At 32.7% G+C, this 13,228-nt stretch overlaps 1 protein-coding gene across 1 annotated transcript; it reads left to right on the forward strand.

The window, feature by feature from the left end:
• Nucleotides 1-5,320, forward strand: LOC124823686 (CDPK-related kinase 7-like). Its single transcript, XM_047295956.2, has 11 exons — nt 1-1,097; nt 1,821-1,951; nt 2,193-2,234; nt 2,370-2,478; nt 2,738-2,816; nt 2,902-3,198; nt 3,289-3,404; nt 4,241-4,348; nt 4,428-4,490; nt 4,575-4,742; nt 4,833-5,320. The coding sequence occupies exons 1-11, from the start codon at nt 606-608 to the stop codon at nt 4,968-4,970; spliced, it is 1,743 nt and encodes a 580-aa protein (XP_047151912.1). The 5' UTR covers nt 1-605; the 3' UTR covers nt 4,971-5,320.
• The last annotated feature ends 7,908 nt before the right edge of the window (nt 5,321-13,228 follow it).

Here is a 13,228-nt window from a genome sequence, read left to right on the forward strand (position 1 = left end):
TAAAGTGTATTTCTGTACACAAAACTCTTCAGCCTCTAAACCAAGGCACCACCAGCAGCAGCAGAAAATTAAATATAAAATTATAAAAATAAAGAGCCTTACAAAAAGCAAAAAAGAGGAAGAGGATTGATTTCTTTCTTTCCTTTTTCTTTTTCCTTGTAGACTCTGCTAAGCATCTTTGCCTCCTCACTTTTCCCTTCTTTTATCTCCCTTCCTTCTTCTTCATTCCTCTTGGAATTTCCTCTTTTCTCAACCAGATTACCTTTGTTTTAGCTCTATTCCTTACATGCCATTATATATTGCTATCCCTTCTCTCCCATAAATTGCTTCTTCTTTAGGTGAATTCTTGCAGGTTTTCATTCTCTTACTCACAAAAGCTTGCTTCCTTTTTTCTTAATTTTCTCAATATTTTACCCTCCCAAATTTAAACCCTCCTCTCTCAATTAGAAAACTGCATGCCCTGATCTCCTTTCAGGGTCCCATTGTTCTACCCGGAAGAGGCCAGAAAACAAAATCCATTTTTGGAACCTCCCCTGATCTAAAAATCTGAACTTTCTGGTAATTTTGTCTAGTGTTTTGAATTCTGCTTCTGGGCTTTTGTTTCCATGGGGCTGTGTCATGGAAAACCCGTTGAAACCTCACGAAGTGAAGGTGGGCACCACGTTTTCCCCGGCGAGAAAGAGGTGGTGGTGGCAGCGAGTCCCAAAACCTCCACGAAAGGTTCAAAGTTTCCGTTTTACAGCCCAAGCCCGTTGCCGAGCCTGTTCAAGAACTCGCCGGCGAACTCTAGTGTGAGTTCGACTCCTCTGCGGCTCTTCAAGCGGCCCTTTCCGCCTCCGTCGCCGGCGAAGCACATTCGGGCCTTACTGGCCCGCCGCCACGGCTCCGTCAAGCCCAATGAAGCCTCCATCCCAGAAGGGAGTGAGTGTGAGGTTGGGCTCGACAAGAGCTTCGGCTTCTCCAACCACTTCCACACTCACTATGAGCTTGGGCCCGAAGTGGGCCGTGGTCACTTTGGCTACACTTGCTCTGCCAAGGGAAGAAAGGGCACCTTCAAGGGTCATGATGTTGCTGTCAAAGTCATTCCAAAGTCCAAGGTTGATTTCTATAAGTTTTTGTTTGAGTTTCTTCCTTTTAAATTGGGTGTTGTGTGCTGGTTACAGGTGATTCATGAATGGCCTTTGCGTGATCTTGCGAAACCTTGCTTTGAGTTGTGGAAGTAGTATTAGATGTAACATTTACGTGTTTGGTCACTTGATCGTAAAATCCCAGGTTTCAAATTGTGATCACATTTTTGTCCGCGATCCTTGCTATCATTGATATTGTGAGAAGTCGTGGACAAATTCAACTAATGTGGCCATAATCTCGGTTATAGAGGCTCTAAAATCCTAGATGCTGTGGCCAAAATTGCGGTCACTCACAATTTTTTGAAAACTTGGTGGTATTACTTCTCTGATGACGGATTTTCTTGTTATTGGAAGAATGCCTGTTGTCCGAAACTTCGTGGGTATGCCTGTTCTGTGATTTTATTACTGTTGGGAGAATACGTGTTAATGGGGGGAACCCACGTTTAGATTTTACTTGATATAATTCAGAAACCTTGTATATGTGATTGTGATATTGCAGTGGATTCAAGCTTCCAGTAGGCATCTATCTTTGTTTTTCTGATAAGTAAAATTGTTTCTATCAAAGGATGCATCTTTCATGGATTTGTTTATATTCCAGTCTTATGTGATGGTTTGGATCTGTGTTCTTTTTTGTTGGTTATGAAAATCAGTAATTGGGTCTTTGTTCTTATGAGAGTGGGGGATGTTTGGCAGATGACAACAGCAATTGCTATAGAGGATGTAAGGAGAGAAGTAAAGATATTGCGAGCTCTTACTGGGCACAAGAATCTGGTGCAATTCTATGATGCCTATGAAGACAATGATAATGTTTATATAGTTATGGAGTAAGTTAATATTGCAGTTTTCTTTTTTCTTGTATGTTCCATCCTCAAAATCTTTCACGCTATTGATAAATTAGGGATATAATCCCGAGTAGCCAGAACTTCCATATATGCATTAGTTTTTTAATATAATATATCATTGATATACTTCCTTGTAATTATGTTTGTTATGCTAATTGATTGGAAATGTTGTATTAGTTGGGAATTGACTAGTATCTTATGTTTGCTGTCATATGCTATTCAGGTTATGCAAAGGAGGTGAACTGCTTGATAAGATTCTTTCCAGGTAACATTTTTCTCCAACTTTCATTTTTCTGTGCTGCAAAAATGAATTAAATTCAAGATAGGGATTCTGGTTTTGTTATTTTGCTGCTGCCATTGCTGAAGACTTTATGATTAACAAATTAATACTGATCTATAGGGGTGGAAAGTACTCAGAAGAAGATGCAAGGATTGTTATGATTCAGATATTAAGTGTGGTAGCTTTCTGTCATCTGCAGGGTGTTGTTCACCGTGATCTCAAGCCAGAGGTAACTAGCTCACAAAGCTAACCAATGTTTATCTGGGAAAATTAATCAGGATAGGTTTTGCCTTTCGGTTCTATTAGATTATAGAATGACGTTGTTACACTCTGATATAAAATTTACCTGTTTAAAGATGAACAGTTTATTCTAGTTTAATAGTGACCTTCTCTACCCTCTGATATAGTTCCATACCCCAAATGGATCTTTCATTTTGGCATTTTATACCATCTTCCTCATTTTTAAGAAAGCTGATTTTCTGCTGCAGAATTTTCTCTATATTTCTACGGATGAAAATTCCACTCTGAAGGTCATTGATTTTGGACTCTCTGACTATGTGAAGCCAGGTCTGGCCTATTGCATCTGTCTAACTTCACTGATTTTTTACCGAAAACAAAAACAATCAGGGCTAACGATCAGAAGTTTTTGCAGATGAAAGGTTGAATGATATTGTTGGAAGTGCATATTATGTAGCTCCTGAAGTTTTGCATAGATCTTATGGGACAGAAGCAGATATGTGGAGCATTGGTGTAATTGCTTATATTCTTTTATGTGGAAGCCGACCCTTTTGGGCGAGGACAGAATCTGGCATATTTCGGGCTGTCCTGAAGGCAGATCCAAGTTTTGATGAAGCTCCTTGGCCATCTTTATCAGCTGATGCAGTAGATTTTGTAAAGCGACTGTTGAACAAAGATTATCGGAAAAGGCTAACTGCAGCTCAGGCTCTCAGTATGTGCTCCATTTCCCATAGGTTGTGGCATTAACTTCTGCATTTTATAATCCTATGATTTATTGCTCATAGCTTGATTTTATGCACAGGTCATCCATGGCTGACGAGTCATTGTGATGATGTGAAGATACCTTTTGATATGATAATCCACAAGCTTGTTAAAGCTTATATATGCTCATCTTCTTTACGCAAATCAGCATTAGGGGTATGTAATATTGCCTGGTCATTTGTTATTTATAATGATATGCTGTTATCATGATGTTGCTGCTAGTCTTTTGTCCCTTGAAAGTTCTGTTAAAAAACATAACCACAATCAAAATAAAATAAAAAGTTTTATTCAAATTATGATAACGACCCCTTTATCATGCAAGGAAAAATGTACAATAAAAGATTTTACGAGTACATTCAAGTTTGATACGAGTACATTCAAGTTTGATACAAATGAAGTCATATAATATGGGTATGATATGAACATGTTACCAATTTTGAAGTGTCTGTGCATAGCTTCTTAATCTATTATTAGATTCTCTAATCCACATTTGGGTAGTCACTAAACACCTTCCTTATTTTCATATTCTCTTATTTCTCTGTCAATCATAACTGCAGCTTGCTGAGTTTCTGAAACTGGTGTAGTTGTGTAACCATTATTCAGTCAGTTCAGCTTTTAAAATTAATCATGCAAATATGAGTCAGTTCATTTAGATTTAACTTCCAAATATTGGCGGCCGAAAATGAATTCACCTGCAAATATGATATAATGGCAACAATAGAAGATGGACCCAAAAGAAAGTAGAAACTTTTTAATTGCTAATTTTTTTGATAAATATGGAAGCGAGAGAATCTTAAGTGGTCTAATCTTATCTAATCTGATCGATCTATTAATATGAAACAATAGCTTGCATTTGTAGATTATGTTATTTACTGACAAGTTGAGCACAAGCAGGAGAATTTTTTGTACTTGCTTGTCATTACGTGTAATGAACCGTTGAAATATCGTGGCACAACCTGTGTATGTTTTGATCAGTTTTGTCATTTTGGCAGGCTCTTGCAAAGACATTAACATTAGTGCAGCTAGCATATCTGAGAGAACAGTTCAACATGTTAGGGCCAAACAAAAGTGGGTTAATCTCCATGCAGAACTTCAAGACGGTCAGTGGCACACGTCAAAGTTGTTGTGTACTTTTTTCTTCAAGTAACATTCGAGCCACTAACACATTTGCATGAACAGGGTATTTTGAGGAGTGCCACCGATGCCTCAAAGGATTCAAGGGTCTTAGATTATGTTAACATGGTAAGTTTATGAGGGACCGTTTTTCATATCTGTTAATCACATCACATAATAGAAATTGAACTGTTGCTATTTATGTGTTTGCAGGTTAGTTCAATCCAATATCGCAAATTAGATTTTGAGGAATTTTGTGCTGCTGCTATAAGTGTCCATCAGCTAGAGGGAGTGGAGAGCTGGGAGCAACATGCAAGGCGTGCCTATGAGTTGTTTGAAAAGGAAGGAAATAGACCAATTATGATTGAAGAGCTTGCCTCGGTACTCCTCTTGTTGAAACTTTAAGAGAGCCTTTTATGGTTCTCTTTTCATATATTATATTGTAAGCTTATGCAATTTGATTTGTTTCAGGAACTTGGTCTTAGCCCTTCAGTACCAATTCATGTGGTGCTGCAAGATTGGATAAGACACTCAGATGGGAAGCTGAGCTTCTTGGGGTTTGTTAGACTCCTCCATGGGGTTTCTTCTCGCACGTTTCAGAAGGCTTGAGATTGTAGTATTTTTTTGTGAGCCTTATTGATCATAAACCTTTTGAAAGCATGGCTGGTGAGCATACTCCAACAGCATGTTGGTTGCAGACATTGCTTGAGCAAAGGCAAAAGCTTTAGCTAGAAGGGTCCCTTTGTGAAGTTCCCTCCTTATGCGTTCTTGAAACACACAACACTTTCCTTCAGATTGATTGGTGGTGCTGGAGTTAAGGCTTGTACAGATGAAAGTAGAGCACAGGTTGTACTTACAAAGTAGTGGAACTTCCATAAACTGACTTGTGTTTTCGGGTTTATCCATCACACTTGTCAATAAACTATTTCTACTTATCTCAACTGCTTTTTCTTTTTCCATTTCCTTTTCTTCTCATAATAGAAAAACTCCTTACATTATTGAACTTGATTGAAAACTGGTAAATTTTTATGATTTTTAATAAATTTTATCTGATATTCAAGTATCTATTAAAAAAATGTGTCAGATGGTATGATGTTAACATTCCTTTTAAATAGGCAATATTCGATATAAGAAATCTAACTCTTTTGGAAAATTTTCTTAGTTAAAAAATAATGGGATTTTTAAAATTAATATACTTTTTGTCTTTAGTTTTTAAAAATATTCAAACTTTGGTTCCTGACTTTTGTCTTCTGTATATAGCGTATGAAATCAAATTTTGAATATCTATAACTGACGTTTTTAAAGCCAAACATGGAAGTTAAAATTTAGAAATGAGAGCACAATTAATCGAATTTTGTTATCTTGAAAGTTGTGAAAGTCAGTACTTTATGGACACCTAAATTTTTTTCAAGAAATTTTGGATGATAAAAATTTAAAAATATGAAATTATTCTTTTTATAAATTAAAATGGGGAGATAAAAATCAATTTTGAAGAAGCTAACAGAAAATAACTTCCATGAATTAATGTATAATTTAATTCTAATTTATAAAAAAGTTATTTTTGTTTTGTTTTAGCTTTTTGAAAATAATTTCCGTAACATATTCGACGTATTTTCTATTCGGAATATCACCATTGAGTAATTGTTTTTATACAAATGGCTATTTTATTAAAAAAAAGTTAACAAAATGGTTATGTTATAACAGTTAGATAAATAAATACATTCCGTTTCAATAACAAAACTTTTAAGGAAGACGTTGGGTTTAGTATTTAGTTTTTACGATTTTACTTATTTTATCAGTTAACGTATGATTTCTTTTCTTTCTTGATTTTTTTATTAAAAAACCATGTATTTCACCACGTCCCTTTAATAATATTAAAGTCGTTGCATAAAATTTCATATATTTTATAGGTTTTAAAGCAAATTCATTTATTCAAATAAAATTTGTATTTTTATTGAACTTGAAACATTTATATGGCTTTTTTTATAATAAAATGTTTGAATATAATTAAATTATTTTATAAATAATATTTATGGATAATGTTTAAAAGTGGACTTTACATTTACCATATCACTTCAAACTTAGTTGAATCTCGTAAAACTAATTTGTAAGATGAGATTTAAATTCACTTTTTTACTATAAATTAATTTTATCTTTGATCGAAATAAAACTTCTTAACAAATAAAATATAAAAAACATAACACTCATCTGTTAGTAGTAATAAATCAATAAATTGAAAAAATAAATTAACCAATTCAACTTGAAAAGATAGTAAGAAGTAATAGATGATCCACCGGGATAGGAGTGCACTACCATTAAATAATGTTGGTAAATTTTGATATAATTTTAGATTATGTTTGAGATTCTAACTTATTTATGGTTTTAAAATCTTATTTGATTATATTGATGAACTTTAATAAATATACTTTTACTAATTTTTTACTTAAAAAATACTTAGTTTCTAAATTTTAATTTTTTATATTTATATTTTTGTCTTAAATTATTTATTAAATGGTTTACTCTGTTTCTATAACATATTAACTTTTATTATATATTTTATTTTTATTTCTCTTTTCCTTTATAAAGTAAATTATTATTATTTATTATTATTTTGTACAAAATATAAACTTCTTATTTTTACCTTTTTAACTTCTCCTTTTGAATTGCAATATTGTCACATGAGTTAAATTTCTTATCTTTGGTAATTTTTCTCTAATATCTTGATTGTTTATATAAACAAAAATTTTCAGAATGAACCTTCTTTATTTTTTTATTTTATGACTTCTTTATCTTTATTTAAAGACTGTCAATCTTGAAGATGATACATAACGAATATTTTCAAATTATTTGAACAAGTACAAAAATCGCATACAACATTGAATATTTTGGACTTTTAACGGTGAATTCGCGAACAACGTTATATCAGGAGACGTTAAATTTACGTCGAATTTAAAAAATTCAACGTTAACATCGAATTTTGTTAATATACGACATTAACTTAACGTCGAATTTTGTCAATATTCGACGTTAATCAATTTTTTTTGTTTTTTTTAATTCTGATCCTTTTTTTACAACTCTATGAGACCTGAAAAGCGAAAAAATAACAAATTTCAGTGTTTGGTATTTTATAAAACATGAATTATGAACGTGTAATGTAGTATCAACAACAAACAATAATAACAACAACAAACAAGTTCAATGAAACAACAACAAACAAGTTCAACCAAACAACAACAACAAACAAGTTCAACAAAAAAACAACAATCAAGTTCAACAGATAAGTTATTCAAAACGCAAACGAAAACTAACCTTCAAAAGGTGGGTTCATCGGAATAAAGTTTCGTCACCAGAGAGAAAGCAGAATGCGCTTATGAAGGAGAAGAGCACGAAAATAATCGGTTAAAACAAACAAAAATGATACATAAAGTAGTTAATTAACATACATTTGTATCAAATGAAAGAAAGATTACATGTGATGCTCGTCAAACTTCGTTCGAGAAAAGTTTGAGAAGAGAAGAGAGTATCGCGCGCTAATATAAAGTGAATGAATTTTCAATCTCCCGCTCAAATTTTTATTGAATTCACTAACCTTTTGACGTCGAATTCCCTTTGAATTCGACGTTTTATATCCTTTTACGTTGAATTACAATTCTAAACGACGTTTAATAATTGCATTTATTTATAAAAATGTCACCGCTCATTTTTAACGTTGGCTATTCAGTGGTGGTTGGGAATTGAACGCGTGACGTTATATGCGGTTTTTAATATCTTATATAAATGTTAGACTTAATCTTGTCAAAGATAATATAGTTATTTTGTATAAATAAAAAAACTTACAAAGTTTTAGTAGGATAATGTGAGATAGATCATCAAAATCATTATTATGTCTTAATCTTCTATCTTGACATTTATATCTTATAGTTTCATCAAAATTGAATCAAGCTCATCAAAATTAATCTTGAGTAATACACTTTGTTCACAAATAGCTCATATAACTTGCTATTTAATATAAGGCTTAAATGCTTACTTCGTCCCCATGTTAAAAGGTGAAGATTTTATAGCCATGTCAACGCAAAGTTAACTCCGTATAAGCCAATTTAATGGAGGGGACTTCATTTATACAATTTTTACAACCTTATAAAGAACCTTATAAAGAACCTTATATAACAACAACAACGTAAAGATTATCAAAGGAATCTTTTCCTCATTTTTTCTAAAACATGTGTCTTTATGTGTGACATGCTTATGGAAAGGAGTGTTCATATCCACCATTCATTGTTTCTTAAGTAAAACTCTCGTCTTGATTCTCCACAAGTTGAAATTGTTCTTATTGAAAATATCAATCTCAAAAGCAATACACATCTTCTTACAAGAAATAATAACAAAAGTGAAACAATATAAAAAATGGCTCTAATACTAGTTTGTTGTACAACTAGTGCCAAAATGAGTCCAAAGGAGAATTAAGAAAAATAGTGTAATGTTGATTACAAATCATACCAACAAAAGATAACAAACAATGAACACACGAATCATGTTAAAGATGAATAATAATATCATATTTTTTCATGATTTGATAAGTACATGATACCTTTGCTTAGAGTTATAAAATGCCAACATGCTAGTTAGAAATACATGATGACAACTAATTAATAATTAAATTTATATATTTAATTATTTGTTCATTAGATAATGCGTGATTGACTAAGCAAATGCTCCAACTATTAGATATATTTATCCTATCATCTACGATCATTACACACTACATCTAGGAAAAGTTCAAAACACCAATATCTACAATTATGAAACTATTGTTGTATTGGTTTTTTTGTATATCTCGCTTGAGTGTCAAATTGTTTATTGACTAACATCAAAGCAGTAATAATCATTGTTTTACATTGAGTATTATTTTTGAGGTGACAATATTTCTTACTTAAATTATGATTTGACGTTTGACGAAGAGAAATGTCAAAGTAATTCGTTACTCTGAAATTATCATCACTCAAAGGACAAGTGGTTGCTCAAGCGATGAATAATACATAAGATTTTTTAGGAGCATTCTTGGATTCAGGAAACGTGACACACTTAAGTTAGACAAAATTAATATTGATTTTCTTTCTTCTAAAGTAATAAATAGATGCTTGAATGAAAGTGATAATATATCAATTTTTTCTTCTTTAGAATTAATATTATTCGAGTGACATGAGTTTACTTAAATGACAAGAAAAAGTTAAAAAATATTGATTAATTTTTATAATGTTTTCCCTTTCTTTAATTTTGTATGTTGAAAAAAATGTATACTTTTTTTCTTTTATCTTTTTCTCATGCTAAGATACTAAGTGTTATTAACGAGGAATATGAAAAATTTTAAAATTTTAACATCAAATATTGTAAATCACTATTATTCCTAAATTAAGACTATAATGATCTATTCAAATCCACTCTATTATGTGAAGGACAGTTTTAACCCCTTTGCCGTGATTGACATAATTTCATGAGCATTTTTGCATGCATTACACATCTATTACAAAGTTATGTTTATCCTTTGGTACGACAATTCTCATCCATCTTACAAGACATTCTTCATTATTAAAAGAAAAAAAAAACACTAATGAAACATGATGTAACATCCCAAAAATACAGTACAAAACTATATAATAGAATAATCACATTAATTAATAATTCAGATCAGTCTTTACTCTAAGAAAACGTACGGTTACGGCCGAACGGCCTTACAGAAAGGTTACAGCTAAAACTGTACAGGATAAGCAAAACTAACCGATTGGTTTACAAAAGAAACTACCGAACGGTCAAATATAATCAAAAGAAAAGGTGATCAAACGACCACACTAACATCAAACTAAACTACTGACCGAACGTCCTATGGTTCAGTCTTTACTTCTACATCTACCAAATTTTCTTCTTCCAGCGCCTCTTCCAGCAGCTCGTCTCCTTCTGCTCACATCCACACGGATGATCATTGCAACGACAAGGACGGACGTACAAAACCAGACAACACAGGAAAACACAGGGTAAGCTTATGTAATTTAATTCATACGTACACATACATTTCAAACAATCCAACACACGAGATAAATTTCATCATACGAATCATACAAAGCCTATCACTAGACTGAATGTCCGGACTGTATGAAATCTGTGTAGTTACAAGCGTTCGTGCACCCGGGTGATGTAGTAACTGGGATGCCCTCAACAGCTGCCACCCGAGGTTAGCCCTATCTGTCCAAAGTACCCCTAAGGACTAGGACCTCCTGCCGTTCCCACACATGACCTACCCTCCTCTACATGAAGACGAGTACCCACGGAACATCAGGATGAACAGCCAGCTTAGCATGCCCACAGTCATACTTTACAAATTTCAATATTCAAACATGAGTCGTTCCTCCCCGGAACGCTCGTCCAAAAACCACAACCTTTCCATATCTCATTTTCTTCATCTTTCTTTAATAATCATCTCACTTAACCATTTCACACAAAGACCCGTCTGAAGACAATTTACCGAACGTTCAACCCTGACTTAGAACGAGCCTGAACAATTTGGAGCGAGACCGAGAGGCCTCCAATTCCAGAATGAATTTATACCAAGAGGTTTACTATCGGTTTGAGAAAGAAACGAAGTACAATCTAATATCACTATCAATGAATAGAATGAACGTAACTTGCAAAATGAGTCAATTAGATGAATTGACTCTTAAGAAATTTAACCGAGCATCTAAAAAGAAAACCAAACTCAGCACTAAAGCTCCGAAGTCAGTAGACACAGACACTCCAAGAGATTCAAAGAATAATACATAGAGGAATTCTCATGAATACCCGAGCGTTTATGAGGACTTAGATTATTTAGATTTAGTATTAAGAAATACGAATGTCAGTTAAAGACTAAACACTATAAGGAGCGAACCTTAGTGGTTTGAACGAACGCTAGTATTAGAAAATTTTGTTTAAGGAGATCGAAAGAGTGCCCGGTGTAAGACCAAACACTTTATTAGGACGAACACTTGGTATAAGACCAGGTGTTACTAACAAGATATCAAGACAGAACTATGCTTAGTCGAACGCTCAAGCACAATATTTCGAAGTGTAGACGCTCGTCCTCAACTAGGATTCTTCCCAAATGAAAGAATCCACTACAATTCCCAATTTACTAGAAAACCGAACGTCAAGGACCGTTCAGTAACGTACGTACACTTTCTTAGAGGAATTTCTTACCAAAATCATTATTATTCAAATTCAGTTCTTAACATATAGTTTCACACCTTTATACATTCATACAATAATCAATTTTTCATATCTCATAGCATCCAAACATAGAAATTTCATACATTTCATGCATCATAACATAACACAATCATTTTTCATATCCAATCAAATCAACGAACGTTCATGCAACACATAATCATATAAATTAAATTAATAAGCTTCTCTTACCTCTAGTGTGAACGATCGTCCTAGGGGCAGAAACATAGTTCACCACTACTGGTTCTTCTACTCTCAAGGTTCGACAATTTTCAACTAACCCAAGAAAATTAAAACACTCTCAGAACTACTCATTTGAATAATGACGATCATCATAGAAGAACAAAAATGGATTTGCATGCCTAGGAAAATGAACGGTTGGGTGAAGAGAAAGGCTTACCAGCTCAACTTCACAAACCGAACGGTTTAACTGGAAGCTCTTGACGCCGGAAGCACTTCTACGGTGTCTGAATGATGATCGAAAAAGAGAAGGGTGAGTTTTCTTAGAGAGAAGATGAAGGAGATGTAGTGAGAAGGAGGAGAAAAAGAGGTTTTCAGAATCTGAGAAGAAGGGTGCATGCAGAGAGTGAGACAATAGTTTTCAAAAATTTCAGTTTTGCTTCTCTCGTCAAAACGAGCGTCCGCTCGTCTGCTGACACCTGCCTTCCACTATCTGATTTCCAGATCCTCGTTGCTTGACACCTGGCGTCCACGCAGAGGGTTTTTGGGTGCGTTTTTAATGATTTTGACACATGGTTTGCTAATTAAGTTTTTGAATAGTTAATATGTTACAATCCTTAAATTGGTTAATAATTAATATATAATTTAGTTTGCAATTTGAACTCACTAAAATTTTAAAAATTTGATTTAATGTGGAAATTAATTGCATTGCAGAACTCTATGCATTAAGATGTGCATACATGATGTCTCTTTAATGACAAATTAACACATTTAGTCAAAGAAAAAAAAACGCTCTTATACAAAACCATTTTAACATGTTTTATGTGAAATAAATTAAGTTAGTAAGTCAAAATTTTATAACTGTATTTTACAATAAATTATATTATTGACAGCTAAATCGGTTAACAATTTTATGATTAAGTTTTAAAAAATAAGAAAAGCTAGTTTATATATATTTATTTTTAATTTTTAAAAAAATCATAAAATTAATATGGAAATTAAATATGATAATTGTAATGATATATATATATATATATATATATATATATATATATATATATAAACAATAAAAATGTATTTTAATTAAATAATCCAAAAGAGAGAAAAATATAAGGATGAGGGTAGGGTTGATGTGTTAACAGATAAGTACAATAATCTAATAGCTAATTTCAAATGGCTTGTTTAAGTTATCCTTGATGACACATTCAACGTACTTTTACAAAAGCAACTACTTTATTACTTGTCTACTCAAAACTATAAGAATTGGAGCTACCAATGTTTCACAGATAAAACAAACATATCCAAATTTTTGTTCGTATGAAATACTATTTAAGAAAAATAGATAAAATTTAAAATAAACTTCAACTCTTAGAAGATAATCCAAGTTATAAAATAAAAAAAAAGAAAAGAAAAGATATGATAAGGGTACGATG

The sequence above is a fragment of the Vigna umbellata genome, chromosome 5 (assembly GCF_029865625.1).
Source record: "Vigna umbellata cultivar VRB3 chromosome 5, Vumbellata_1.0, whole genome shotgun sequence".
NCBI classification, from domain to species: Eukaryota; Viridiplantae; Streptophyta; class Magnoliopsida; order Fabales; family Fabaceae; genus Vigna; species Vigna umbellata.

Excerpts from the sequence above, each read along its gene's own strand:
- LOC124823686 (XM_047295956.2), top strand. The coding sequence starts at position 606 with ATGGGGCTGTGTCATGGAAAACCCGTTGAAACCTCACGAAGTGAAGGT. Across the intron at positions 2,817-2,901 it reads CTCTGACTATGTGAAGCCAG|ATGAAAGGTTGAATGATATT; the intron begins GTCTGGCCTATT and ends AAGTTTTTGCAG. Across the intron at positions 4,743-4,832 it reads TGATTGAAGAGCTTGCCTCG|GAACTTGGTCTTAGCCCTTC; the intron begins GTACTCCTCTTG and ends GATTTGTTTCAG.